The sequence below is a fragment of the Myxine glutinosa genome, chromosome 11, assembly GCF_964187855.1.
Source record: "Myxine glutinosa chromosome 11, kmMyxGlut1.1, whole genome shotgun sequence".
In the NCBI taxonomy this organism is placed as follows: domain Eukaryota; kingdom Metazoa; phylum Chordata; class Myxini; order Myxiniformes; family Myxinidae; genus Myxine; species Myxine glutinosa.
In genome coordinates, this window is record NC_136271.1 from 28,337,247 (window position 1) to 28,352,575 (window position 15,329).

Genomic DNA, 15,329 nt, shown 5'->3' on the forward strand with positions numbered 1-15,329 from the left:
CAAGGGTCCAATCCGGTTTTGCTCAATTTGAGTTTGCAGATGTATTATTCAATTTGTTACCATTTATTCCTGGCCAAGGCTTCCTTTTCATGAGATTGTTTTCGCCTAATTGCTCATGAATATGCATCGGCTTTTTGTCATTTTCAATCTGCGGGTCTTTAGGACATGGATATGCCCGAATCAACAGCAGGGTCTTGTCACTCTTCACAGCCATGAGGCTATGTGTGGCTCACCATTTCCGAGACACAGCAGTCACTGACGTTGCTGCTGCCATTGTGCTTGGTCTTTCGTAGCCGATAAGGTTCTACCCAGGAGTTGTGGATGACCGTGCCACTTGGCGGGAGCTGATCCACTTCCACGACGGAGACTACACGCTTCTTCATCTTGTTCTTTAAGACCTTCTGGAACTTTTGGCGTGTGAAAGCATAAAGCAGAGGGTGAAAAATAGTCGTTCCATAAGCCATGACAAGAAAGCAGAGCCGGATATCGACCAACATGGCGCTCGGGCCTAGGCATAGGATCACGGTGTTCAGCACAGAGATAGGCGTCCAGCACACCAAGAAGGTGGATATTATAATGAGGGACATGCGGAACACGCGCTTCTGGCGCTCCCTCCTCTCACGGTGCCGTTTAACAGCACGCTTTAATGCCATGATGACAGAGACAGATGTCCGGACACCCACGACGACATTATTTTGTCCTCCACTGCTGTGCGAGAGCGTGCTCTCACGAAGTGTGCTTGCATTGGTCAAGGCCATCCCTGCGTGGTTTCCTTTTTGTCCTGCTTTCTTGCTTCTCCTGTTCTTACGCTTGGGCACCGCAACGGAAAAGCGTGAGCCAATTCGGATGTTGAGTGCTTGCAGGATCTTGGAATAGGTTACGAGCATGACAACCGTGGTAATGGCAAAGAAGGGGACCTGCACCAAGAGGTGGTAGTACATGCCTCGTTCAGCATGCCTGTTCAGGCAGAGAAGTGTGTTATTCTGCCATTGTTCTTGTTCTGCTTCCTCAATGTTCATAAAAAAATTGATCTGTGGAATGACAAAGAAAATTAATCAGCAACACATACACAGTTTTGCATGATCTCCTGAGGTTGTTATTATTGTTGTTAAACATGAGAAAAATGACCACAGTGTGGTCACCAGCTGCGACATGTAGAATCATGAGGATATCCGTTGCAATATGCGCTACCAAATTCGACCAGTCATTAAATTATACGCATGCACTAGCGTCTTTTTGTCTTTAGGGATAAAATTATTCTGGTTTCTTCAAACAAATCGCGATTTTAGTCCGCGATGTTCTTACCTCATACCAACGCACGTCCGAGTGTATGCACATGCGCTATTCAATAATTACACCTAATTTGTATCAAGTTCTGTGAAACGAGGTTGATATGAAAACATTCATGTTGTCTTTGTTGCTAAATTTATTCTGGTTTCTTCAAACAAATCGCGATTTTAGTCCGTGATGTTCTTACCTCATACCAACGCACGTCCGAGTGTATGCGCATGCGCTATTCAATAATTACACCTAATTACCTTCGCAAAAGCGGAAGGTTATGTTTTGATCGCTGTGTATTTATTTGTATGTCTGTGTGTGTGTGTGTGTGTATGTTATTCGCATAACTCAAAAAGTATTCAACCGAATTGCATGAAATTTGGTGGGATGATTGGTTATTATACGGGACACATTTGATTAGATTTTGGGAGCAATCGGGTCAAAGGTCAAGGTCAAGGTCACGAAAAGGTCAAAATCGTATTTTTATTTGTCATAACTCGGTCAATTCTTATCCGATTTGCATGAAATCAGCACCAAACTGTTCACTGTTCTGTTCCCTACACTCCCATGCCAAGTACAGAACAGTAGCTGCGGCGAAGGTATGCGCTCTACCGAGTGCCCGTTCTAGTTTGTGTCATGTTTTGTGAAACGAGATTGATATGAAAACATTCATGTTGTCTTTGTTGCTAAATTTATTCTGGTTTCTTCAAACAAATCGCGATTTTAGTCCGCGATGTTCTTACCTCATACCAACGCACGTCCGAGTGTATGCGCATGCGCTATTCAAAAAGGCACCCCAACAACAAGAACAACAACGCGGTCCTCTCATAGAGCTGCTCGTCACAGTTAAAAAGAATATCAAGCAACAACTCACACAAATTGCAACCTTCGAAATATTCTACACCACTCCTTTCCTGTTCCATCTACAAGTGCTGAAAAGGAGTACTCAGTTTTCACTCCGTTTGTTTGTTTTCTTGTTTGTTTGTTTGTTACTTGCAAAATTGAAGATGTTTCAAGGATATTGGTCGGTTGCGTTTGTTATTCTGTCTGTTTATGTGTTTGTCACTCGCCTATGTGGAGGGAAAACTCAAGGATCTAACCCCTAACGACCACCTGATACAAAAGTTCATTGAATCGTTTTATTTAAATATCTATTTACAAGAGCTTTGGTACCAAAATTACGATCTACAGTCGTGGCTAAAAATATTGGCACCCTTGCAATTTTTTCAAATAATGCACCATTTCTTCCAAAAAATTGTAGAAATTAAAAATCTTTTGTCATCCACATATGTTTTTATTTGGTTTGCAGTGTAACAAAAAAAAAGCTGAAATGGCCTGGACAATATTATTGGCACCTTTTAGAAGTTAAAAACAATTCGATTTCAAGCAGGTGATTTTCCTTTACTTTGGAATTGAACTCACCTGTGGTGAGTTGCAGGTGCCTGCAATATAAAAATCACTCATTCAACCAGTTTGAATAGAGAAAAGCAGTCATTCTGCTGTTTTGTGTCACTGTGTGTACCGCAGTGAGCATGGAGAAAAGAAATAAAACCAGAGAATTGTCTGAGGAGGTCAGACACAAGATTGGAGTGGAGCATGGACAATCTCAAGGCTACAAGTCCATCTCCAGATACCTTGATGTTCCTGTGTCCACCGTACGCAATGTTATCAGGAAGTTTAAGGCCCACGGCACTGTAGCCAACCTTCCTGGATGTGTCCACAAGAGAAAACTTGATCGAAGATTGCAGCGAAGGATTGTTCGAATGGTGGACAAAGAACCTCGATCATCTGCCAAACAGATTCAATCTGACCTTCAGACACAAGGTACAACAGTCTCAACTTGCACCATCCTTCGCCAACTCAATGAAAGGGGGTTCTATGGTAGGAAACCCAGGTGGACCCCACTGCTGAGAGAGAGAGAGACATAAGAAAGCCCGACTGGAGTTTGCCAAAACACACCTGAACAAGCCAAAATTCTTCTGGGAGAATGTCCCGTGGACAGATGAGACCAAATTAGAGCTTTTTGGTATAGCACATCATCTCTATGTTTACAGAAAACAAAATGAAGCCTTCAAAGAAAAGAACACCTTCTCTACAGTCAAACATGGAAGAGGTTCAGTGACGTTTTGGGGTAGCTGTGCTGCCTCTGGCACTGGGTGCCTTGAATGTGTGCATGGCATCATGTAATCAGGAGATTATTAAGGCATTTTGAAGCGCAATGTTCAACCCATGGTCAGAAAGCTGGGTCTGCATCAAAGGTCATGGGTCTTGCAGCAGGACAATGACCCCAAACACACTTCAAAAAGCACCCGTGAATGGTTCAAGACAAAACGCTGGACTGTTCTGAAGTGGCCAGCAATGAGTCCAGATCTAAATCCCATTGAACACAACACTTGTGGGGAGATCTGAAAACAGCAGTTGGGAGAAGGCACCCCTCAAATCTGGGAAACTGGAGCAGTTTGCACAAGAAGAGTGGGACAAACTGCCAGTAAAGAGGTGTCGGAAGCTCATTCATGGCTATAGGAAGCACTTGACTGCAGTTATTTTGTCCAAAAGCGATGCTACCAAATATTAAGTCGAGAGTGTCAATAATTTTGTCAATGCCATTTCTTTTATTTACTGATTTAAAAGGATATATTTAGTTCTGAATCAAAAACAAAGGTTCTGTAATATTGACAGTGAAATAAAGAATTGTGGAGACGAAATACTTTCGTCAATTTCAACTCATTTTTAGAGAAAATTGTGTTATTTAAAAAAGTGCAAGGGTGCTCGTATTTTTGGCCACGGCTGTATGTGCACATAGAGAGAGACAGAGCATAGCCCGCTCTCCATTCTGGTCTCCGAAAGCGGCTTTTATACATTCTCGATTTCGCAAGTGGGGGAGGAGAACTCGTAAGAAAGACCAACCCATATGTTCGACCAAGATTATTATCAGAGTGTCACAGAGTCTTCCAAGGAGCTACAGAGTTGGACTTCCGGTTCCTCGAGCGAGGAAGCAACTTTGATCTCTCCACGGCATCAACGTTTATGTCTTTTCCCATTCGTGTCTTTGTCAAATTTCCACTCGTTATTTTATTGTGTATGTGTTATTGTGTGCTTCTAGTTAGTTTTGGTTTGTAATTCGTGCAAACTTGTGTATAATTAATCGTTTTCTGTTTGCACCGCATGCGTGGCCTGGTAACTTTAGCCTTCCCTTGAGGCTCCCCCCCCCCCCCCCCCCGTCGGTGTTTTGTCAATTTAAGTTCTTTCCTTCGCTGTACTGCTTGTTTCCTAGATTTTCTCTTCTCCCCCTAACTTCCCCCGAACATCTACACTTTATCTAACGTTTTAAATACAAAAAAAAACCCATAAAAAATTTTAAAAATATTATTTCCTTCTCTCCTCGCGGGCCCCCACGTGTGCTGTTGTCTCGCCCCGCCCTCTTTATCTCCTTTTCTTCCTCTTCCTTCCATCTCCAGCCGATACTCGCCTTTCCAATTCTAGTTTCCTCCATACTCATTCAACTCTTTCTCCTTTCTCTGATCCATGCCCTCACTTCAGGAAATTTCCACATTGTTTTTCACAGTTTTGTTTAAATATTATTTAAATATTGTTACGTGCTCCTCCCCGACGCCCTGGTCACGGTGTACCTCCGAGCCCCGAGAGGAGTCACGGCAGAAAAATGTGTTATTCTGTATGTCAAAGATCAATGGAGAAGCCACCCCAATTGTTACTCACAAACAAATATTGTATGAAGATCACACAAGAATAACAGTACAACAATAATAGTAATCAAAAGTAAAATCAATATGTCCTATGAGGGTACCATCAGTTTTGTAATATATAACTCACTGTGCTCCAAGTGAGTGAAACAAGAACATCCCCAATGTCTCTTATTCCCGGCTTCAAGACAAAGTTGCTCCGCTCCAGCGATCGCCAGAACGATGTCCAATCGAGACCAGAATCCCGTTGGGTTGGCAGTTACAGTTGCTGCTGCCAAAGCTGTGCAAAGGCGCCCTCCAGGCGACTGGGAAATCCAAAGGCGCCCTCCAGGCGACGGGGAAGTCACACCCTCGGGTATGGACGTATTAACCTTCAAAAAGCCACGTCACACACACACACGCCAGATCCACGTCTGAATGCGGTGAAAAAGGTCGAAGGGAGATGAAACCGTGAGCGAAGCGCAAGTCCGGCGCGAGTCAAAATGGCCGACGGCCCGGTCTCGTGGCGCACCGGCACGACGATGATTCTCTCCTGAATCGATTGCAAAACCTGACACACAGGTTAATCTGTCACAGCGATAACCACTCTGTCACCGGAATCCCTTTCCTGGGAAACCCGAAGTTCGCTAGTGACTGTTGTTCGCCAACGTTCGCTCCAGACCGCAAATAGCTCGGCTCCTTCTTGTCCGACTCACTCGCTCCGCCTTCTTTTTTTTTCTTCTTCCTCTTCGTCGTCCGGTTCCCGATCCGGTTTCCTGTTTCTTTTAACATTAACTTTTTTACCTTTTGAAAACAGTTCATTAACAATAAACCTTTTGAAAACAATAATAGTACATGGAATCAGAAATATTTACAGCGGATGACAACCACCACAATGGAAGTGACGAATCCATAACAATATGTTTAAACTTTCCTCTGCAGTGTTTTATTCAGAGGTTTATTACAACACACTGTTTTTTTCCTATTTAAAAGGGTTTTTTCAATTTCCTCATCAAATCATTCCACTTCAAAAAAATATTCAATATCCTACTGTCCTTCCAATCTACATTCTCTAAACTCACCTGCATTCCACCCCTCCTCTCTGGTTTTCAAACGGATGTCTGACTTGAAAATCACAAAAAACCCAGTTTTTAATAAATGATAGTTTTTCATTAAACATACAGTTTCTAAACTCCCCCTTCACCCCTCCCCTCCTAAACTCCCCCCCCCTCACCTCTCCCCTCCAAAACTTACCCCTCCCCTTCAATTTCCCCCCTCACCCCTCCCCTTCTAAACTCCCCCCTCACTCCTCCCCTCTAAGTCTCCTCCCTCACCCTCCCCTTCAAAACTCCCCCCTCACTCCTCCCCTTCAAAACTCTCTCCTCACCCCTCCCCTTCAAAACACCCTCCTTACCCCTCCCCTTCAAAACTCTCCCCTCACATTCAAAACACCCTCCTCACACCTCCCCTTCAAAATTCCCTGCCTCACTCCTCCCCTCTAAGTCTCCTCCCTCACCCCTCCCCTTCAAAACTCCCCCCTCACTCCTCCCCTTCAAAACTCCCCCCTCACTCTTCCCCTCTAAATCTCCCCCCTCAATCCTCCCCTCTAAGTCTCCTCCCTCACCCCTCCTCTTCAAAACTCTCCCCTCACTCCTCCCCTTCAACCCCCCCCCCCACCCCTCCCCTTCTAATCACGCCCCCTACTATCTTTCTCCAATTCTCCCTCCTCCCCCCTCCTCCTCAAAGCTACCTCCTCCCCACTACCTCTCCCTTCCATCACATACCTCCACCTCCTCCAACCTTCAGCTTTGCTCTACCCCCCCCCCCCCACCCCCCTCAAACAACACATCACCGTGCCTCGTCCCATCACCATCAAACCTTTTGTCCTCCTCATCCTTCCCTTTCTCCTAACTCTTCTGCAATCTCTGACACACTGTCAACAGCTCTCCCTACCTCCCCCTCTCACCCTTCATCTTACCCAACCACTCCCCTCCCCTGTCCTGTACCCGATGCTCCCCCTCCCTCTTCCTTAACGGTACGGACCTCAAACATCCGGGCCTTCGCTCAAACCTGATTGATCTCTCCATTCAGGTTACTTCAGACAAACCAGACTTAATCTGCTTAACAGAAACTTTCCTCCTTCAAGATGTCTCTGATTCCTTAATATCTCTTCCTGGTTACTCCCTCCTCCGGTATGATAGACCTTTCCCTCGTCCTGGTGGTGGGGTTGCTATCTTTATCAAAAACTCTCTTCTTCACTCTCCTTGCACTGCCCTCTCTCCACTGCACCCCCAGGAGTACCTCTGGCTACAGCTTCCTCTCCACTCCCAACTTTTGTTCATATGTGTTCTGTACCATCCTCCAAACAGTGATGACTCCATTTACATCTCCCTGTCTGACAACATGGACGAACTTCTATCCACTCATCCCAACTCTCTCTTCCTCATATGTGGTGACGTCAACTGTCATCATGCCAGCTGGCTGGGTGTGGGTTCCTCTCACACCAGACATGGCACCTCAGCGAAGGACTACCGCAACTCACTGGGACTGACACAATCTGTCAATTTCCCGACCCGGATCTCAGTCAATGGAGTATCTTCTCTTCTAGACTTGGTTATGACAAACTTCCCTGCAAATGTCCGCTGCTCTTCTTCTGCTCCAATCGGCTCTTCTGATCATGTGCTTGTTAAAGTGGACATCTCTCTGGCCATTCTCAGAGAGCCTCCTCAGCGCCGACGAGTCTGGAATTTCAATCAGGCTGACTGGCACGGTCTTTAAGCAGCCATCAATCATCTGGATTGGTCTCCAATCTCTACTGCCTCTGACATCAATTCTTCCTGGGAATTCTTCCAAAGTAAACTGCTCTCTCTCATGCACAGATTTATCCCATCTCGTCTTCAGTTGTCATATGCTTCCTCCCGTCCATGGTATACTGAAGCTTGTGGTGAGGCAGTTGCCATGAAACAACTTGCCTTCACCTCATGGAAGGCTAATCCAACTGAAGGCAATCTCAGTTCCTTTCACAAAGCTCGGAACAAGTGTGTGTCTACCCTCAGGAGAGCCAGGAAACAATATCTCTCTCCTCTCAAGACTGAACTCTCAAACATGTCTCCCTCCTCCAAATCCTGGTGGCATCTGGGCAAATCTGTTTCTGGTGTTTGTTCCCCCTTCCATCCCCACCCATACCTCAAACGGCTACACAGCTGACACCGCACGTAAAAAAGAAGAATGCCCCAACTCTGTGTTTGCCTCAAAATATTGTGTCCCAAACCCATCTCTCTCTGTACCCACCTAATCCTGTCGAACCCAGCTGCTCCTGGACTCTGTGTCCTTCTCTCCTGACAAGGTGGAGAAGTTTCTGTCAATCCTCGACTCTGATTCTGCAACTGGACCAGACAGCATCAGCCCACAGGTCCTAAAATCCTGCTCTGCTGCTCTTTCAAACCATCTCTGTGTTCTCTTCACCCTCTCTTTTGCTCAAGGTCATCTTCCATCTGCTTGGAAATCAGTCAACATTACCACTTCACACAAAAAGGTGCAAAAACAGATCCTTGCAACCACAGACCAATCAGCCTGCTCCCAATAATCAGCAAGGTCATGGAATCAATCATCACTTCTGACATCAAATCCATCCACTTCTCCAATGGCTTGATATCGGATAATCAATTTGGATTCAGACCAGGTCATTCTACTCTGGACATGCTGCTTCTGCTGTCTCAACAATGGATGAAGGTCCTCAATGCCAAACAGGAAATCAGAGCGGTCTCCCTTGACATATCACGTGCCTTCGATATGGTCTGGCACCCCGCTCTGCTCGCCAAATTCTCCTCCGATGGTATCCATGGAAATCTCCATGCATGGCTTGCGGACCTCCTCTCTGGTCGTAGTCAACGTGTGGCCCTGAATGGATTTCTCTCATCTCCCCTTCCTGTTCAGGCTGGAGTTCCCAAGGCAGTGTTCTGGGCCCTGTGCTTTTTCCGGTCTTCATCAATGATCTCTCCGAATCTCTGGAAAATCCTCTGTATCTCTTTGCTGATGACACCACTCTCTGCCGCTCCACACCTCATCCTTCAGATTGGCAGTCTCCAGCCTTCTCACTCTCTACAGATATGGACAAAATCAGAGACTGGTCAAACAAGTGGAAAATGTCTTTCAATCCTGACAAATGTCACACTCTCACGATGTCTCTCCGAAAAGACCGACTGGACTACCCTCCCATCGACTTTCTGAACAATCCTCTCCAAGACGTTCTGTCACTGAAGCTTTTGGGTCTCACTATCTGCCATGATCCTTTTTGGGAAAACCACATTTCCAAGCTGGCCTCCAAAGCCAGTCGCCGACTGGGCATCCTCCGTCATGTTCGACATCCTCCGTCATCCTCCTTCCTTGGCACAACTGAGCTCCTCACCACATACAAGACTTTCATCCACAGCTCATTGGAATACTGTTCTCCCGTCTGGGTTGGTGCTCCTGCCTCACACCTAGCTCGGCTTCATGCTGTTGAAACCAAAACTTTCAGAATCATTGGAATCTCCCGCGATGAAGCTAACTCCGAGGGCCTTTCACTCACTCACCGCAGGCAGTTTGGTGGTCTTTCTGTCTTCTACCACCTCCTCTCCGGCCTAGCTCCCCCAGCTCTGTCTGTGCTCTGTCCCCCAAATATTCCTACAGCACAAGATCTGCCAGCAACCCTCTTCTGGTGAAACTGCCAACATCAAGACTCTCTGCTCACCCTCACTCTTTCATTCCTCTTTTCTCCCGCCTCTGGAACAAACTCCCTCACTCTCTTCAATCCCACTCCTCCCTCCAGGTCTTTAAAACAGCTGTTCACCACCAACTCTTATCTTCCCCCATCCAAAACCTTGATCTTTTCTACTCCCGTTAATTCAACCACAGAACCACTTTTTTGAAATACCGACTGCTTTCCTGGATGTCCTAGAAATGTCCGTGTTTCAGACCTCCCCCACCCCCCCCCCCCCCCCACCCCCTTTCCCAATGCATCCTCCCCACAAGCCCTCTCCCTCCCACAGATTTCCCGATGTCCATGTTCTCTATTGTTGTACTTATGTGCTTCCCTCTCTCTCCCCATCTTGTCTCCCGCTCCCTTTATCATATGTTTTATGTGTAAGTTTTGTGATTAATGTTAGCTCTTACACGAGCCTCGATCTTGTATACAAAAAAAAGAAAGAAAAAAGGAACAACAAAGCAATCGTGAATCTTCTCAGATAGCCCTGAGGAAGAAAAGCGTTTACAACATTTACCCTACTGTGAAAGAGAGATAAGGACAATGGGAAAGATGAGGTTGCATTCTGAGTTACAATGCTCTGCCCAATCCCAGTTTGACCTTCGGAGGTGTTACAATGGCCGCACAAAACATTTGCAAGCAGTTTCAAAATTTAGAGTATTGTGTTAAGGTAAGTTAGATCAACACGACATGCAGATTAGGCCTCAATGCCGTGCTTTTTCAAATTGCTAAAATTCTCAATTTTCATCCGATTCACTTGAAATTTGAATGGGATTTACATATCAGTTAACTGAATTCAACCAACAACTATTTTTGAGGTCAGCATAGGCCAAAAGGTCAACATAGGCCAAAGGTCAACCACTTTTTTTCAAATTTCTAAAATCCTCAATTTTCATCCGATTGACTTGAAATTTGAAAAGGATTTACATATCGGCTAACTGAATTCAACCCCCAACTATTTTTGAGATCAGCATTGGCCAAAAGGTCAACAACAATTTTAAAATTTCTAAAATCCTCAATTTTCATCCGATTGGCTTGAAATTTGAAAATGATTTACATATCGGTGAACTGAATTCAACCAACAACTATTTTTGAGAACAGCATAGGCCACAAGGTCAACATAGGCCAAAGGTCACCCACTTTTTTGAATTTCTAAAAGCCTCAATTTTCATCTGATTGACTTGAAATTTGAATTGGATTTTCATATCAGCTAACTAAATTCAACCACCAATTATTTGTGAGGTCAAAAGGATTCTCTATTGAGTGCCATTCTGCTTTGTTCTGTTTTGCCAAGTGTCGCTCTATGAGTGATTTTTCATTCTGTCTGTCTGTCCGTCTGTCTGTCCATGGTATGTCAGTCGCCTACTGGTCACAATTTTCAAAAGATCTTCACAAAACTTCACCAAATTGTGGAGTTTGTCATAAGCAAGAAGCCCATTGTTTTCGGGGTCAAAAGGTAAAAGATTTAGGTCAACATAGGCCAAAGCTCACCAACTTTGTCTAATTTCTAAAATCCACAATTTTCATCTGATTGACTTGAAATTTGAAGAGGATTTGCATATCTGGTCACTGAATTCAACCACCAATTATATTTTAGGTCACCATAGGCCAAATTTCTAATATCTTCAATTTTCATCTGATTGACTTGAAATTTTAAGAGGATTTTCATATCTTGTCACTGAATTCAACCCCCAACTATTTTTGAGGCCAACATAGGCCAGATTTCTAAAATGCTCAATTTTCATCCGATTGACTTGAAATTTTAAGAGGATTTGCATATCTGGACAATGAATTCAACCACCAAGTATTTTTGAGGTCAACATAGGCCAAAAAGGCCACATAGCCCAAATTTCTAAAATCCTCAATTTTCATCTGATTGACTTGAAATTTTAAGAGCATTTGCATACCAGTTTACTGAATTCAACCACCAATTATTTTTGAGGTCATCATATTTTATCGTATTTTAGGGATTTCGCAAGTATCGTGCTATGCACGACATATTTCTTGTTTGTTTGTTTTATTGTTTGTTTGTTTGTCCGTGCAATATCTCAGCCATTCTTTGGCTAGGAAGCTGAAATTTGGGCACAATATTGAGCAAGTGCTTTTGAAAAAACAGTATTTTAATTTTTTTGATTCATTCATTATTTAATTATTACCGATTTATTAAGTACTTATTTATTTTCTTTCTCATCTGGGCAATATCTCAGGCATCTTTTGAGCTAGGAAGCTGATATTTGGACGCAACAATGACCAAGTCTTTTGCCTATAAAGTATATTTTAGATTTATTGATTCATCAATTAATCAATTAATTATTTAATGATTAATAAAATAATCAATTCATTATTATTAATTTTTTTCGATTAATTAATTATATAATTAATTTTCAAAAAGTTACAGCTTCAGATGAAACACTGGTAGTTTAGGTATGCTATTAGCCAATTGATTAAGAAATTAATTACTTTTGTGATTTTTTATTTATTTATTTTAATTACCTAATTAATCAATCAATTAATTGTACACCTTTCCTCCCAATACCGACTATGTGCTGCATGGCGGCATCGTCTGGCACGAGAGGATTTGTTATTTATTTATTTGGGATGGTGGGGGTGTACTTTGAATGTATCTGTACTTGTTTCTCCTTTCATCGCCGCTTTTTCCAGCAGGCTGGTGCTAATTTTGCCAACCTCGAAGGATGACAGGCTGAGTTAACCCACCTGGTGCTATTTAACTGCAGGCTAGGGGCTCAAACTCAAGAGCCGAATATCTTAAGCCAGATTTCATCAACAATTTTTGATTTCATCATCAATTTTCATCAGATTTCATCATCAACCTTAACCGTTAAGGCAACACCAGGCTTAGAAAAACAATACAATGTATTCACTGTCTTTGTTATAAGTCTAAATTACTTACCATACTTCTCCTGAGAGACCTACTTTTTAATTAAAGGAAGCTTCATATTCAATCTTATAGTTACTGATTCCAAATTTTCCCCATAGGCCTATAGCCTAGTCATTGGAGGCCTATAACTGAAAGCCGAGTGCATATTAAGATGTACAATGGTGGCATGATAGCTGTGTTGGTATATCCGGCATGCCAGCCAACATTCTAGTCAAACATTTTATATCATATAGATTTCAAATATGATTGGAAACAAACAGCCATTTGATATTCACAGGAATAATTATGGCATTTTGGAGATTTCCCCAATTCAACATGGAGTAGAGCTGCCATATTGCTCTGCAGGCCTTGTGTGGGCAAGTTTATTATCTCCCAATATTGATTCGAGAAGAGTAAGCAATGTGAGCTGGTATCATGGTCAATTTTACAAATGTTACAATTGCTTTGCAAACACGACTGATTTGTTTTCTCTACAGTTTGATCTTGGCAATTGATTCATCATGCTTATGAATCAATGATGTAAAAAAAAAAAAAAAAATTTGGGTAAATCATGTAAAAAATATATAGGCCAACAAGAAAATTTAGACACTTATGAAGATAATTGGTAGACATATGGCTTCTATAACATAATCCACTTCCATAACGCAATACAAAATGATAAGTAATTGTTGAGCCAATGAGCTTAACGTGCACATCCTGGTATGCCTAATGCCCATATACTATCTAACCTGTATTGGATAAGGCAATTCACATGGGAGCAGGTATTTAAAGCAATTGATACTGGTATAAAATGTGATATTTTATGTGAAATAGTCAAAGAACAACTTGATCAGCATTTACCAACACAAGTTATCCGTTTTCATAAGACTGATAAACCATGGATAACTTCCGAGGTTAAGTCCATCATAAAACAAAGAAAGTATGCATGGTATCAAGGTAATACAGTTCTTTGGCGTTACCTAACAAATAAGACCATACGATATATTTCTCAAGCTAAGAAGGATTATTATACTACCAGAGTTCGCAAATTAAAATCTGGTAACCCTGCAGGCTGGTATAAACAGATTCAAACATTTATTCAAGGTCCACAGGTGCCAGCCTCTATAACGATACCAGGTATTGATTGTGATGATCCACAACAATACAAAAACAATGAATGAATGAATGATCGTTTTAAGGCCATTTTTCCCCCACTAGAGCAGGGGTTAGCCTTGCGGGCCCCATGACCTCATGGTTCCCTTTTTGAGGCAATGTTTTTTATGGCCGGATGCCTTTCCTTATGGCCGGAAATTTTTGCCTTATGAGGAAGAGAGTGTCGCTGAAGCTGAAGGGAAAGGTGTATGCTGCATGTGTGAGAAGTGTTATGATTTATGGGAGCGAGACATGGGTAATGAACGTAGAGCAGCAACGAAGGCTGGAAAGGGTGGCAATGCGAATGGTTCGGTGGATGTGCGGAGTATCGTTGAGAGAGAGGAAGACAAATGATGAATTGCGAAAGATGATGGGAATAGAGTCTGTGATTGATGCTGTGAAGAGGAACAGGTTGAGATGGTTTGGTCATGTGTTGAGGAAGGATGAAAGTGACTGGTTGAGAAGAGTGATGGAAATTAATGTAGAAGGAAGTAGAGGACGGGGAAGACCGAGAAAGACTTGGCTAAAGATGGTGGAAGAAGAAATGCGGCCAAGGGGCTTAACAAGGATAGATGCAGAAAATAGGGCAAAATGGAGAAGATTGTCATGGGGACCGCAAGGCTAACCCCCTGCTCTAGCGGGGAAAATGGCCTTAAAATGCATGTTGTTGTGTTGTTGTTGTATTGATTGTGATGATCCACAACAATACAAAAACAATGAATGAATGAATGATCGTTTTAAGGCCATTTTTTCCCCACGAGAGCGGGGGTTAGCCTTGCGGGTCCCATGACCTCATGGTTCCCTTTTTGAGGCAATGTTTTTATGGCCGGATGCCTTTCCTTATGGCCGGAAATTTTTGAAAAGGTTCTTCACCTTTGGCCCATGTTGACCTTTTGGCCTATGTTGACCTCAAAAATAATTAGTGGTTGAAATTCAGTCAACTGATATGCAAATCCTATTCACATTTCAAGTCAATCAAATGAACATTGAGGATTTTAGAAATTTGAAAATGGTGGTTGACCTTTAGCCTATGTTGACCCTGTGACCTATGTTGACCTCAAAAATAGTTGGTGGTTCAGTTTAGTTAGTTGATATGAAAATCCTGTTCAAATTTCAAGTCAATTGGATAAAAATTGAGGATTTTAGAAGTTTGAAAAAGTGGTTTACTTTTGGCCTATGTTGACCTTTTGACCTATTGACCTCAAAAAAGGATTTTGTCAGACACCAACTCCACCATTTGGTGGTTTCGTGAAGATCAGTTTAAAATTGTGACCTTGAGGCAAGTATAAGTGAGCTGACAGACAAACACATACACAAACACACACACAAACCGGAGTGGTCATCATACTTGTCCAAAAATTCCAAATGGGGTAATATAATTTGAAGCGATTTTTTTTTTTTGACAATATGTTTGTCACTCCGGTGTGTGTGTGTGTGTGTGTGTGTGTGTGTGTGTGTGTGTGTGTGTGTGTGTGTGTGTGTGTGTGTGTGTGTGTGTGTGTGTGTGTGTGTGTGTGTGTGTGTGTGTGTGTGTGTCTGCTCACTTATACTTGCCAACAGGTCACAATTTAAACCGATCTTCACGAAACTTCACCAA

General features: G+C 42.9%; 1 protein-coding gene across 1 annotated transcript in view; it reads right to left on the reverse strand.

Moving 5' to 3' along the window:
• Positions 1-218: 218 nt before the first annotated feature.
• The window catches only part of GPR22 (G protein-coupled receptor 22), a 29,984-nt gene continuing 14,873 nt past the window's right edge, over positions 219-15,329 (reverse strand). The window contains exon 6 of the mRNA XM_078786256.1: positions 219-1,031. Within this exon, the coding sequence (XP_078642382.1) occupies positions 219-1,031 (813 nt within the window). The remainder of the gene's footprint in view (positions 1,032-15,329) is intronic.